The sequence below is a fragment of the Geotrypetes seraphini genome, chromosome 1, assembly GCF_902459505.1.
Source record: "Geotrypetes seraphini chromosome 1, aGeoSer1.1, whole genome shotgun sequence".
NCBI lineage: Eukaryota > Metazoa > Chordata > Amphibia > Gymnophiona > Dermophiidae > Geotrypetes > Geotrypetes seraphini.
The window spans coordinates 380,883,015-380,898,926 of record NC_047084.1 but is presented as its reverse complement, the minus strand read 5'-3'; the positions used below and the strand labels follow the sequence as shown (position 1 = coordinate 380,898,926).

The 15,912-nt window shown below is 42.6% G+C and overlaps 1 protein-coding gene across 3 annotated transcripts in view; it reads right to left on the bottom strand.

Moving 5' to 3' along the window:
* TEX15 (testis expressed 15, meiosis and synapsis associated) overlaps positions 1–15,912 on the bottom strand; it is a 330,325-nt gene that overhangs the window by 198,057 nt on the left and 116,356 nt on the right. For all 3 annotated transcript variants that reach the window (XM_033915922.1, XM_033915913.1, XM_033915932.1), the window contains exon 6: positions 13,739–13,885. In XM_033915922.1, the coding sequence (XP_033771813.1) occupies positions 13,739–13,885 (147 nt within the window). The remainder of the gene's footprint in view (positions 1–13,738; positions 13,886–15,912) is intronic.

Sequence of the window (15,912 nt, the reverse complement as noted above, 5' to 3'; positions counted from 1 at the left end):
TGTCAAACTCTGGCCCGTGGTGTAATCAAATTTGACCCGCGAGACAATTTAAAATTTGCAATTAAACTGGCCTGCTAGAAAGCATCAGCTGTATAGAATCACGCGCCTCAAGTCCACGGCCGCCATGCTTTGCGACTCCATGCTGTCTTCCCGCCACGCCTTCCTCTGCTTTCCCCCATCGACGCTCAAAGTCGCCTGCACCCTCTCAGCTGCATGATAGCCACATGCTGTCTGTGGTGGACATGCATATGGGCGGTGAACCCCTGCGCATCTTAGTTGCCGGTCTCCAATCGCTGCTTGGCTGGTCCGGACCTTCTCTCTGACGTCAGAATTGACATTAGGGGGCAGAGTTGTGGGTTGGCAGTGTGCAATCGCTGCACGCGCTGGCCCTTCTCTTCCTGTAGTTGCGGCACCAGGGCTGTAATTTAATGTAGTGGGTAACGTGCGGCGGACCACAGGAGGGCGGGAGAGGAGGGGAGGAGGAAGTGGCGGCAAGTCGGCTGGGGGGCAGGCAGGCTTCAGCGCAGCTTCGGGAGGGGGCACTAAGGACATAAGAAGGCCACTAGGGACATAGGAAGGGAGCACTAAGGACATAGGAAGGAGGCACTGGGGACACTAAGGACATAGGATGGAGGGAGGGCGGGAATAGAAAAGGACAATTGTTGGGTCTGAGTGCAAAAAGAAAGAATGAAATGAAAGAAAGGATGCAGTCAGAAGGAAGTGCAACCAGAGACTCATGAAATCACCAAACAGCAAAGGTAGGAAAATGATTTTATTTTCAATTTAGTGATCAAAATGTGTCAGTTTTGAGAATTTATGTCTGTTGTCTATATTTTGCACTATATTTGTCTATTTTTCTATAGCTGTTACCAGAACTATAGAGTCGGTAGATAAATCCTTCGACTCAGACTCCTCAGTTTCTGGTACCCATGACTCCAATTCCAGGTACCCAAAATTGTCTCTGACTCCACAGTCCTATGAGTCCAGCTGGAACTGAGCTCGAAGTACAGGAAATGCTCGAATGGACTCCCCCTCCAGGAATTGGCCAAAATATTGCAACCTTTTTGTTCCCATCTCCGAAATATCCTCCCTTCCCTACCTGGTACAAAATCAGGGGCAAACCTTAAAGGTAGATGATATAGCCCCTTAACCTAACCCAATAACTGTTGTGCATCTCCTTTCCAGACTCGCAAAGTCCACCTAGCAAATGGATTAGGTACAGCCAGGAGGTCCTTTTCACCCTTGTCTGGCTGTGGAGTTGGTAGATAAATCTTTCGTCTCTGACTCCTCAGTTTCTGGTACCCATGACTCCGATTCCAGGTACTCAAAATTGTCTCCAACTCCTCAACTCCACAGCCCTGACTGTTACTGAGATGACATTGCATATTTTATTTTATTTTATTTATGCAATTTTATAAATTTTTTCCAAGCATAAACATCTTGTACAGAAAAGTATGATCAAGGCACTTCTAATTTAAATTAACTTTCAGTCTGAAAAGTAATTCACTCAAATTATTAAAGGAAAAGAAAAAATCAGCTTCCCTTGATCACACACCAGGCCTCTAAATTAAATAGGATCCAAGATTTAAAGAGTAGCTTAATTAAATTCACAAAATTATAAAGAAGCACATCAACTACTACTAAACAGAGAACTAATTATCAATAGGCGCTGTTGTTACTTCATTCTCAAGGCGTTTCATTGAGATAAATCTTATCAAATGAGATGGATCTACAAATACATATTTCAAAGAATGATATCGAGATATGATAAAATGATATTTTATGGAGATTCTTAAGATACCTGAAAATTCTCTACCTCCAAATTTATCATACGAGGAAAGGCTGAAAAATTTGTGGCTGTACTCACTCGAGGAACGTAAGGAGAGAGGAGACATGATCGAGACTTTTAAGTATATTACCGGCTGTATCGAGATGGAAAAAGAGATTCTCTTTCTCAAAGGACCCTCAGCCACAATAGGGCATCCGCTCAAACTCAGGGGCGGGAAATTTCATGGTGACACCAGGAAATATTTCTTCACCGAGAGAGTGGTTGATCCTTGGAACGAGCTCCCGGTGCAGGTGATCGAGGCAAACAGCGTGCAAGAATTTAAGATAAGCCAGCTAAGAAGTCAACCAAGGGAGCTGGGTGGGTTGTGAGAATATCTGCCTGCTATCCCTGGATAACACCTGTTATGGTAAGTAACTGTGCTTTATCCCAGGACAAGCAGGCAGCATATTCTCACACATGGGTGACCTCCAAGCTAACTAGATGGGATGGTGGGAGAGTTGGCCTTTAAGAAAATAAATTTTGTAATACTGACTGGCCAAAATGTCCATCCCATCTGGAAAAAGTTTCCAGGTAGTAATGAGAGGTGAAAGTATGAACCGAGACCTGGTGGCAGCTTTACCGATTTCCTCAATTGGAGTAGATCTAAGGAAAGCTACAGAAGCTGGCATAGCTCGGACCTTGTGAGCTGTGACATGACTCTCCAGTTGCAGTCCAGTCTGAGCATAACAGAACGAGATACAAGCCACTAACCAGTTGGAAATCGTTCTCTTGGAAACAGGATGCCCCAATTTATTAGGATCAAATGAGATGAACAGTTGGGGGAGATTTTCTATGTGGCTTTGTCCTGTTGATATAGTAGGCCAAAGCGCGTTTACATTCCAAAGTGTGAAGCGCTGTTTCTCCTGCATGAGAATGAGGCTTAGGAAAAAATATTGGAAACACAATTGATTGATTGCAATGAAACTTTTGGGAGAAACTTTGGATGGGTGCACAGAACCACTTTATCATGGCGGAAAACTGTAAAAAGAGGATCTTCCACCAATGCTTGCAACTCACTGACTTTCCAAGATGAAGTAAGAGAAATAAGAAAAACAACTTTCCAGGTAAGAAACTTGAGATGAGCTGTACCATTGGCTCAAATGGTGGCTTCATTAACCTGGAAAGAACCACATTAAGGTCCCAGACCACTGGAGGAGGTTTGAGAGGTGGCTTTACATTGAAAAGTCCTCTCATGAATCTGGAGATCAAAGGATGAGCAGTGAGAGGTTTACCCTCGACCGGAACATGAAAATAGCACTGAAATGGACTCTAATACAGGTTGACGAGTCCAGAGTCTGTGAGATGGAGCAAATAATCTAAAACAAGATCAAGTGATAAAGAAGTTGGATCGTGATGATGATGAAAAAGACACCAGGAAGAAAACCGAGTCCACTTTTGTTGAAAACACTGTTGAGTGGCCAGCTTCCTGGAGGTATCGATAATACTGCAAACTGGCTGAGATAAATGTAATTCAGATTAGTTCAGCCCGAGAGATACCAAGCTGTCAGGTGTAACGATTGCAGGTTAGGATGAAGAAGAGCTCCTTGATTCTGTGTAAGCAGAGAAGGAAAAATTGGAAAAGGTATGGGCTCCCTGGTGCTGAGTTGAAGTAGAAGGGAGAACTAATGCTGTCGGGGCCACCAAGGAGCTGTGAGTATCATAGTGGCTGATTCTTGCTTGAGTTTGAAAAGAATTTTCAATATGAGAGGAGTGGGAGGGAAGAAACACATACAGAAACATTTGCGTCCAATCCAGGAGAAAGGCATCTGCTTCCAGACGGTGAGTAAAGTCTGGAGCAGAAGTGGGGCAACTTGTGATTGTGGGGAGCTGCAAAACAGTCCACTTGAGGATTTCCCCATTGTGTAAAGATGGACTAGTGTCCATTCGTGAGGCTGAAGAATTCTGCTGAGGTTGTCTGCCGAGAAATTCTGCTCACCTTGTATGTAGACTGTCCTCAGGAAACGGTTGCGGGCTATTGCCCAAAATCAGATCTTTTGAGCCTCCTGACAAAGTGGAAGAGAGCCCAAGCCTCCTTGCTTATTTATGTAGTACATTGCTACTTGATTGTCCATGCGGAGGAGGACTTGATCACTCAGATGTTGAAAAGCTTTCAGTGCATAGTACATTGCTCTGAGTTCTAGCAAATTGATATGGAATAGCTCTGCATTTGAAGACCGTTCAAGTGTGCTCCCCAGGCGTATTGAGTAGCATCCATCGTGAGCACCTGTTGATGAGGAGATAGCTGGAAAAGGAGACCTCTGGATAGATTGGAGGAGGTCACCCACCAGTTGAGCGACTGTAGAAGAGATGAGGTTACAGAGCTTTGCTGTAAGAGCTGATCTGTCGCCTGAGACTACTGAGAAGTGAGGGCCCACTGAGGAGTGCGAAGATGCAGTCTGGCAAAGTGGTGTCACATGAACTATGGAGGCCATGTGTCCTAGGGGAACCATCATGGGCCTCGCAGAGATTGTTTGGAGATGAAACATCTGCTGGTAGAGATGAATCAGAGTGGTTAGGCGATCTGGAGGAAGAAATGCCCTCATGAGAGTAGTTTCGAGAATGGCTCAGATGAACTGGAGACATTGAGTCGGTTGCAGGGACGATTTGGGGAAATTGATTTCGAAGCTCAAGGCTTGAAGGAAAGAGATGGTATGAGTTGTTGCCAGGTCAACCTTTTGAGATGACACAGCCTTGATCAACCAATCATCCAGGTAAGGGAAAACCTGAAGACCATAGGATCAAAGTGCTGCCGCTACCACAATCAAACACTTCGTGAAGACCTTGGGAGAAGATGCCAGGCCGAACGGAAGTACTTTGTATTGGTAATGACGCTGATTCACTTGAAAGCGGAGGTATTTCCTGGAAGCCGGATGGATCAGTATATGAGTATAGGCTTCCTTGAGCTCCAGAGAGCATAGCCATTCGTTCTGCACCAATAGGGGATGGAGAAGGGCGAGAGAGAGCATTCAAAATTTCTCCTTGACGAGATATTTGTTGAGATTTCTGAGATTCAGGATGGATCACAGTCCTCCCCTCTTTTTTGAACTAAGAAATAGCGGGAGTAGAATCCCTGATGGTGTTGAGAGAGAGGAACCTCCTTGATGGCACTGAGAAGAAGAAGGGATTGAACTTCCCAGAGAAGAGAGATTTGGGCAGAGTTTGAAGCAGACTCTCTTGGTGGATGATCTGGAGGAAGGGTGTGGAAATGAAGAATGTAACCCTGACGAATGATGTTTAACACCCAGAGATCAGAGGTGATAAGCTCCCAACGATTGATGTAAAGCTGAAGACGTCCCCCTATGAGCCGCGGAAGAGGATGGAGAATGGGAACTGAGGCTATGCTCATAAGGAACACATCAAGAAGGCTGCAGAGGTTTTAGTTGAGCATCCGGATGTTTAGGTGGTTGACGCTGCTGTTGCTTCTGTCTTCTAGGTGGTGGAGGAGCAGGAGCAGAAGTCTTGGCAGCAAACCGATATTGGTAAGAAGAGGCAGGCTTGAAAGGTTGAGGGGCCTGAGGCTTCTTTTTAGGCTTTACCAACATGTCCCATTTGGTCTCATGAGTAGAGAGTTTGTGTGGCAGTGTTGGTAGAGTCACCAAAAAGCTATCATCAAGACAGGGAGCACTGGTTAACATCCAGATCGGAGACACACAACCACCGAAATAGCTCCTGTCCAAGAAGTAAGCTCAAAAGTATCATAGGTGAACCTGACCATATACTTGTGTTGCTGGAAAGTAGTGGAAACAAGACTCTGAAAAGACTTGGTCTTTCATGAAGGAATGTGTTTGATGAATGATGAAAATTGTTTGATCAAATACTGTCAGAAGGGGCGCCTGAACTAGGGAACCTCCCAATTTAAGTGCTAAACCTAGTCAGGTGGCATGCTTATAAAGGTTGGTCAGAAACAGAAATCCAGCTTACCAGTACCTGTAAGGCAGATAATCAGCAAATCAGAAGAAACAGGGTGGGTTCGTGGAATAAAGTGAGGATTTACAAGAAAGAAGATTAGTAAGTTAAGAACCTAATCTTTCGTTCTTGTACAATCCTACTTTATTCCAGGACCAATGGGATGTATCAGGGCAGTCCCAAAAAGTCGGACTGATGAGCCTGCTGCCAACACAGAGGAAGTAATTGAGGCATCCTGCTTGGCCACCACATCGAGCTTGCAAAACTTGGTGAAGGTGTGTAAGGAGGACCATGTAGCAGCCCTACAAATCTCATCCAGAGACACAACAGATGACTCTGCTCAAGAGGAGGACACTCCTCTGGTTGAATGAGCCCGCATCCCTAGGGGGGCTTCTTCCCAGCCGCCACGTAAGCTGCTGAAATGGGTGAGTGAATCCACCTGGCAATCCCACCACAACAAACAGATGGTCAGAGAGACAAAACTCATTGGTAACTTCTAAATACTACAACAAAAGTCTGCGCATGTTTAGGGACCATAGCACCCAGTCCTGGTCCTTCGAACTAGAGGAAGCAAACGCAGGAAGTCAGACTTCCTGATTCACATGGAAGGAGGAAACCACCTTCGGAAGAAAGGAAGTAACAGTATGCAGCATCACCATGGAATCTGTAATACGCATGAAGGGATCCTTTCAGAAAAGAGCCAGAAGCTCCAAAACTCTCCAGGCTGAAGTGAAAGACACTGGACCGTGAGATCCATCAAAGATGCCTTCTTTAAAGGCTCATACAGTGGAAGAACCAGAGTGCAGAACCAGATTTAGGCTCCATGGAGGACAGGGAAGGCGCCAAGGAGGCCATAGTCATAACATGCCCCTTAAAACCGGACCACAGCTAAAGGTACAGCCAAGGAGCCCCTCATTGTAGGAAGGCTCATACATGAAAGACCAGCAAGCTGAACCCAAAGCGAAGCCACAGCAAGATCCTTCTTCAGGCCATCCTGTAGAAACTCCAGGACCCGAGGAATCAAAGGAAGAGAAAGGTCTCCAGTCTGAGGGTACACCAAGCTTGGTAACAACTCCAAGCCTTCACATAGGTCGCCACTGTGGACTTCCAATTATGATGAAGCACATGGCATCACTACTGAAGAAGAGGCCCGGCCCGTCAAGTTCAAGTGCCCAAGAGCCACATCTGAAGACCAAAGCAGTCTGCATCCTGCAGAGCAATTGACCCATGCATGAGAAGGCAAAAAGGGACAAGGCAACAGGAGCCCCCCTGCTTCTGCTGGAGCCGAACCAGGTCGGCATACCTCAACTGCCTCAGCTAATTGGAAGCCACTAGGATCCCTGGCCCCTCATGGATTGTTAGCGGCAGATGCCTATCATGGGCCACAGAAGACAAAGACGACCCTCCCGGTACCAGGGCTGAACCAGATCATCCAGACCTGTGCTGCCGGCCTCTCAACAATGACTATAGAACCGATTGGCCTTGTTCACTGCAGTCGCCATGAGATTGAACACGGGGTGCCCCCACTGATGCACTATGCAAGTGAATGTTCTGCAAGAGACACTACTCTTTGGGGGCCGGTGTCAGAAGGTGTCTCTCTGCCTACCAAAAGAGCAGCTGAGCCTCCACGCTCAGAAAGGGACCCTTTGTGCCCACTTACAATGTCCGAGAACATATGACAGAGATGATCTTAGAGCTGGAGAAGGGCCAGCCAAATCACCCGCAGTTCCAGGCGATTGATCGATCATTTGCGTTCCAAGGGGGCCCATCAGCCCTGCACCGGGATAGACACGCACACTGTTCCCCAGCCCTTGAGACTCATATCCATCAACAGGATCACCCGATCCAAAATCCAGAGTGGAAGGCCCCTGGACCGCAAGAGGGGACGCAACCCCCAGGCTAGACTAGTGCACGCCACCACCAACCAGGGCAGGGGTGCAAGTAATGAGTCCCACTGTGGATTCCAGCATGAAAGCAGAGCCTCCTGCAGCGGACACAGAATCAGGCCCATGGGTCCACCTCGATCGTTGTTATCATGGTTCCCAGAACCAGGAGATACTGCCACGCCGTCAGAAACAGAGACAACCTATTGTAGCTTCTCCTGATAGGACACAGGTAGAAAATAAGCATTCTGACCCATGTGAGATTGAACTTCCAGGTACTCCAAGTCCTAGGCGAGTTCGAGGTGACTTCTTGAAATTGATCACCCAGCCCAAACTTTGCAGCAATTGCACCACCTGCCAGACAGCCAGATGCCTCCCGAACAGCGAGGAAGCTCTGATCAACCAGTCATCCAGATACAGGTGAACCAGGACCCCCATGGAGTGAAGACAGGCTGCCACCACCACCACCATCATTGTGGTGAAGGTCCGGGATGCCGTTGCCAAACTAAAGGGGAGAGCCGCAAACTGAAATATCACCCCAAGACATGGAACTGCAAATACTTCTAATGGTCCAGAAAAAAAATGAGATTGTGGAGAAATGCCTCCATTAGATCTAGGGAAGCTAAAAACTCCCTCTAGTGCCACAAACACTATAAGTGATCGTACCATTTCCATGCGGAAGCGGGACACTTTCAGCGCTGCATTGACCACCTTGACGTCCAGCATTGGCCTCCAGTCATCGGATCCTTTCGTTGGAACGATGAAGTAAATCGAGTATCTCTCAGGGCTCAAGTCTTGCTCTAGGATGGGTTGCCACAAGATCCAAATGTCTGCAGACTGTGGCCTGCACCCAAACCACCTTCTCGGGGTCACCCACAGGAGAAACCAGAGGATAGAGAAATTCTAATTTGAGGCCATATTGGAAAACTTCCAGAACCCAGCAGTCAGAGGTGATGGTCTCCCATTCCACCAGAAAGACTGACAACCTCTCTCCAAATGCGCGGAGGAGACGGTGGCCTGGCATCAGAACTATTTCCTAGTGGAAGCCGTCGGCCATTTTGTAACCGACGGATAGACCCACAGAAGCGTAGTCTGGCAAACGAAGAGGACTGCTGTCTTGAGCAGAACATGAGTACGGATGGGAACGTCGAAAGGGATGAAAATTAGAATGCCCTGAACTCCTAGGAGGGTGGGACTGGCTCTTAGGCAACGCCTTGGGAACAATCCTGAACACCAGCTTTAAGGTCATCCAGACCTTGGACAAACAGAAGCGGGCCCTTAAATGGCAACTTGCTCAATGTAGCCTTAGAAGATGAATCATCACACCACTGCCGATCCAGAAAATCTTGTGAGTCAAGACCGAACAGGCACCCAGCTCGGCAGATTACATCAGCCATGTAATCCACTCCAGAGAAGAAAAAATCCAAAGCACACAGTACCACAGTGTCAGGAACATGGTGCAGCTCGGAATGACACACCCGAGCTACGAAGGAGGCTGCCATCACCACTTTGATATCAGCCACGTTCGAGTCAGATGCTTACGAATGAAAACCATGAGTGTCCTGGACATCCTTCAGGACCAGCCCCCACCCACCCTCCCGACACTGGAGGGATGTGCGCTTGGTGGCCTGCACCACCAAAGAATCTCCTCTTCAGGGGAGAAAAGCACTTGAAGAAGCCATACCAGGGCTGGAGCACATTTGAAGGGAATTGTCCAATAATAAAAGGTGCAATAAATAAAGATGTCTTTCAACTCATCTGGACAAACAGGTAATCCTTTATTCTTCCAAAAATACTCGACCCGACATGTACATGTTTCGGCCCTACGGCCTGCGTCAGGAGTCTATAGGTAATGTATAAAATCATATAAACACATCTATAAACATATAAACACTATAATGATAAAATATATAATAACACAACATAAAGCACATTCAAAATATTAAAAACATTAAAAATAAAAGTAGAAAACAGCCAATTTGCATATACAGGCAACTTTAAAAACAATACAAAACTTATAATTTAATAAGCCGATACATAAAATTAAATATATGTAATAACTAATATCAATTAGATTTATCATATAAATATCATATAAATTTTAAAATTTTAAAACCAATCTATCTTTTTTGGCATTCTTTCCTTTTTTCCATTATTTTTCTATATGGCTTTGTTTTTACGTTTTTTCCTTCCCTTACCCACTGATGACGTCATCACGTTCTTTACGTCATCACGTTCTCCACTGCTTTTTATTTTCTGCATTTTTACGACTTCCTCATTTTTCCTATCATCACCTGTGCAGTAAGCTTTCAGACGACGACGTTTTGGTGAGTTTTTCTTATCTGAGTTTTTCTTATCTTAGTTTTGTTTCTGTATGTTTTCTTCTATCGGGTTGTGGCACGCACGCTTTTATTGGTGACTTTTGCAAGGCAGATTGGTGATTTTTTGCAAGGCAGATTGGGTACGTTTTTTCTTGAGTTTTTTCTTGAGCGTTTTTTCTTATCTCAATTTTGTTTCTTTAAGGTGTGTGTCCATCGGGTTGTGGCACGCATGCTTTCATTGGTAACTTTTGCAAGACAGACTGTATGGTACGTTTCTACTTGATGTTTATTTAATGAGCATTTTTTCCAAAGTCTCTCATATAGTTTCATGGGACCTCTTTTATTGGCTTTTTCAACACTGTCTCTCATATAGTTTTATGGTATATATCTTTACTTGTGTTTTTTACTAGTTTTCTCTTTTTTTATTATTTTTTTATTATTATTTTTATTATTATTATTATTTCTATTGCTTTATATTATTCAGTAGGTATATATATATATATACATATTTTTTGTTTTAGATATATACAGCACTTTAGAGTGGTCCATACTCGTGGTTACTTTATACCCAAAGATTCTCAAGGTATTGCAGTGTTCTTATACCTCATATATTTTATCTATCATGCTTCAGTCATTTTTATGCTTTAATCATTTTTATGTTCGTTTCTAGCATGCTTCAGTCATCTTCACATCCGTTTTTAACATTGATAATTGTTTATTGGTTTATTTTTAAATATTTTTGGGTAAACTGGTTCCATAATACATCCTTGAATTTTTATATTATATGTTGTCTTTAGGGTTTAGAGACAATCATTATTTCCCTTATTGATTATAAATATAAATATATTTTAATAAATAATTAATAAAAAAATTTTTTATATATATTTTCTAGTGGCAATATATATATATATATATATGTTTTTTTGCTCCGTTTTTTTGCTCCATTCTTTTTGCTCCATTATTTTGCACTTTTGATATTAGACTCTTAAGGAACATATATTGATTGTTTTTTAATATTTTGATTTTAATTTTTCTATTAATTATATATTGATTTTTATTAATTATATATAAATATATTTTGATTGCTTTGTCCTGATATCTTTATTACGTTTGATTTTACATTTATATGATATTTTGTTGTTAAGATTGGTTTTAAAATTTTTAAATTTATATGATATTTATATGATAAATCTAATTGATATTAGTTATTACATATATTTAATTTTATGTATCGGCTTATTAAATTATAAGTTTTGTATTGTTTTTAAAGTTGCCTGTATATGCAAATTGGCTGTTTTCTACTTTTATTTTTAATATTTTGAATGTGCTTTATGTTGTGTTATTATATATTTTATCATTATAGTGTTTATATGTTTATAGATGTGTTTATATGATTTTATACATTACCTATAGACTCCTGACGCAGGCCGTAGGGCCGAAACATGTACATGTCGGGTCGAGTATTTTTGGAAGAATAAAGGATTACCTGTTTGTCCAGATGAGTTGAAAGACATCTTTATTTATTGCACCTTTTATTATTGGACAATTCCACTCGTTTTTATTATTCTGTCTTCTGTGGATTTGTTTCCCCTGTGTTTTGCGCACATTTGAAGGGACCATTAGGGGTCTGCCAGAATTTGTACAGAATCCAAACCAAGACAGAAGGATCAGGAAAAGAAGCAATTGCAATTGAAGCAGGCCATTCAGGCAGGGTTCCCTGAATGGAAAAATTTGAATACTCATCCTAGCATAGAATTTTTATGTTTTCAGGCGGACTTTCTGGGACATCAGGCCGCACACTGGTATAAAACTATTAGTGAATTGGTTAAAAAAAGCCTAAAAATACTCTTAGGGATATTTGGAGCATTGAGATTAAGCATGATATTTCAGCATCTCAATGGCCACAGATTTGGTCTTGGAGAATGAGATGTACAATGTCAGCGTCTATGAAACAAACTTGGTTTTTTTTTTGTTACATAGAGCTTTTTGGACCCCAGTTAGATTGCAAAAGTTAAATAGTTCTTTGTCTAATAGATGCTGGCATTGTAATCTGGATATAGGGACTTTAGATCATCTTTTGTTTTATTGTCCCCATATCTTAGCCTTTTGGAACTCAATCTGGGATCAAGTAAATTGTTTATTAGAAAATCACTTAGCATTAACTTATGATACTGTACTTTTTGGTATGTCTATGAGAAAAAAGAGTCAGATATCAATGTGTAATAACAAACTTTTATTGATTTTGACCGGAGTAGCCATTCAACATATTACTAATAACTGGAAAGACCATAGTAGGATTAATTTTAAATTTTGGTGGAATTCAGTTTGTCACATATACAGAATGGAAAGATCAATAGCGGTGCAAAATGGAAATTATAAAAACTTTATTAAAATTTGGGAACCATTAACGTCCTTTTGTCATGATTGATGCCATTTTTCTAATATTTCTATATTTAATATGTAAGATAAGGGAGGGGTGGGGGGAGGGTTTCTATTATATGAAAAATAAAAATTACTAGAGGGATTTCAGGATGGGAGAGGGAGGGTTATATTTGCAAATATAAGTTATAATGATAAGATGTACAAGTGTTTAAAACTATGTTATTGTGTTGCAATTTTTGTACACTTGATGAAAGTTTTAAAAAGGAAAAGAAGCAACCTCCAGCAGTGACCAAAGTCCCGCTCCTCCTCTGACGTCAGGGGCGGGACCGCAGTGGAGGCAATGTGCTTCGGAGGCCAATGGCAACCTGCTAAGTTCGCTCTGCAGGCTGCCGTAATTAAGTCAGTGGCGGTCACAGCTTGGAAGACGAGCTCTCTCTCTGGGTGCAAGAAGCAGCTTGGAGGTAAGGCCCTGCCCATCACTGGCCCTGGTGGAACACTGGATCTGGACACTAGGGGGGGGTGAGAGTGAAAGGAGGCTTCCAAAGGACCTTGAGGAGGGACAGGAAAACAGACTTGAAGACAAGGCAGATGGGGTAGAGAGGGGAAACACTCAAAATGTTAGCAGAAGGATGACAGAGAGAAGAAGAAACCTGAAACAAAAGGTAGGCAGATTTTGGACTTGGGGATATATAGAGGGAAGAGAGAGAGAGACTGCAGAGAGGTGGAAAGATTCTGGACCAGGGAGGGAGGAAGGAAGGAGAGAGAGAGAAAAGCAGAGAAAGACCTGGAAGAAAGAAGAACAAATGCTGGACATGGGGATGGGATGGGGGGTTATAAGCAGAAGAAAGACAGAGAGAGAGAGGCCTGTACCAAAGGGGAAAGACAGGAGGCAGATGCTGGACTATGGGAGGTGCAGAATGAAGAGACAGAGGGGAGAGAGACCCTGAGGAAGAGCAGAGAGATGCAAGATCATAACAGAGGAACATAGGTGGTAGTAGGTACAAAGAAGAACCGACACTGGATTTCTTTTTTCAAGTGGTGGCATGTATGGGGTGGAAAGTGGGCATGTTCTATGCTAATCTGATAATGCAGCTATATTGCTATATGCTAACTAATTAGCGCATGAGCCCATACTGCCTACAAACTGGGTGGCATTAATGGCTCAGGCACAATTCTGTTTTAATGTCATGTGTTAATGGCAAAATTAGTACATGGCTATTAATATAAAAAATAGGAAATTTTACCCCAATGGTAAAAATAGACGTTGTATGGGAAAGACACAAATAAGGGTGTGCTAGGCCATTTTTTTACCATTGTTTAGAAAAAGGTCCTTTTAATTTTGAATTTTTCATTTTGGTGGACAAGAATCCTATCAAGATACTGTGTAATTCATTTTGAAAAAGAAAATATATACATACTGATGAGCAAATGACTTGACGATCAACTGTGTCTTTAGCAGAAGGCAAAATTCTTGATATATGACAATCAAAGTTTGGTGTTGGGTCCAAGGCAACTTTCTTCTTCTCTATAATAGGCTGAATTTTTTTCACTTTTCCAAAGAGAACCTATTCCAAAAACAGATTAACTACATGATTACTAAACCATTTCAGATGCAGTAAAACAAAGAGTAAAAAAAAAAAAAATTTACAAGTGAAAAACAATTCTTTAAAATGACACCTAAATTTAGGCACCAATAGTAAGTGTAAGTTACATAAGTCTAGCACTTTCAGGTGTCATTAGCACCAGTAAATGAAAGTTAAGCACCTAAGTCAGGGGTGCCCAGACCTTTTTGGCTTGAAAACTACTTTTAAAATGACCAAGTCAAAATGATCTATCAATAATAAAATTTTAAAAAACACAAAGAACACTGTACGCAGAGAGAATGTTAATTATAATTTATATTCGAGGATTTTTTTAAAAAGAGGTCAAGGCAGATGACTTTAAAATATGCAGTCACCTCATTAACAACTATACAAAAATAGACAAATATATCCCCTCCCCTTTTACTAAACCGCAATAGTGGTTTTTAACGCAGGGAGCTGTGTTGAATGCCCCGCGCTGCTCCCAAAGCTCATAGGCTCCCTGTGCTAAAAACCACTATTCCAGTTTAGTAAAAGGGGGCCATAGTGCAAAATATAGACAGCAGATATAAATTCTCAAAAAGGACACATTTTGATCACTAAACTGAAAATAAAATATTATTTTGTGCACTTGTTTAATTTGAAAATGAATAAAGAATGTTAAAAAAAATAAAATAAAATCATTTTTCCTACCTTTGTTGTCTGGTAATTTCATGAGTCTCTGGTTGCACTTCCTTCTGACTGTGCATCCAATATTTCTTCCCTTCTTTCTGCCTGCTGCATGCTTCTTCTCATCCAGACCTTGTTCCATTCCCCAACCAACATCTCTCTCTGTCCCTCCATGAGTCCAACTTTTTCTTCTTCTCTCCCTGCCCCCTCCCCTTTCTTTCTCTCTCCCTGCCCCCTTCTTTCTTTCTTTCTGTCTTTCTTTCTCTCTCCCTGCCCCCCTTTCTTTCTTTCTGTCTTTCTTTCTCTCTCCCTGCCCCCCTAAGCTACCACCACCAATTTCTCCCTGCTTCCCAGACGCCACAAGTTAGGCGTGTGCAGCCACTGCACAAGCGCTGGGCCCACAAGCCTCCCCCCCTTCCCCACCCGATGACAATTCTGACATCAGAGAGGAAGTTCTGGGCCAGCCAGGCAGCGATTGGCTGACCTGGAACTTCCTCTCCGATGTCAAAATTGATGTCGGGGGGGGGGGGGGGAAGGGGAGGCTTGTGGTCCCGGCGCTTGTGCAGTGGCTGCACATGCCTGGTTTTTGCGACGTCAGGGAAGCAGGGACAACACAAAGGCAACCCGAGTCTATCGCGGAGCTCAGGATGGGCTCTGCGATTGACTCACGTTGCCTTTGCAATCGACCTTTTGGGCACCGCTGGCTTAAGTGCTAGAAGCTTTTCTGTAACCAGAATGCAGAAATTGTTTAGGGACCTATTTACTAAGTTGTGTTAGACATTAACAGGCATCTAACACAAAATTGACTAATACAAGACACATTAACATGTTCTACATTAGTTCTACCATCTGTGTATGCTATTTATTTTTCTTTATTTTTTCTGGAGATAACATGTTAACATTAGACAATGGGCATGGATGTGTTTTCTTTTTTTAATTTTATTTATAACCCACCTTTCACAAAGCAGCTTACAGTATAAACATGCACAATAAAATATACATAAAATACATATAGAAAACAAACAAATAAGCGCCCAGCACTTACAGCTTCACAAATGCCTTAACAAAAAATTAAATTCTTACCTCTGCTAATCGTCTTTCTTGTAAATCCGCACTTTATTCCGGAACCAGTAGGTTAAGCATCTCTAGCCGCCAGGCACTGCAGAAAGCTTCAAATGATTGAAGCCATAACCCCTCCCCCTCTGCTAGCATATCCTGGAGTATGCCCAGTAGAATCCAGTCAATCTTCAAGCAGCCAGGAACATCTACAGAAATAACAAACAAGAGAGAGAGGGAAACGGGGAATTCCCTGCCAAATAATTAATTCTGCTCATAGTAACATA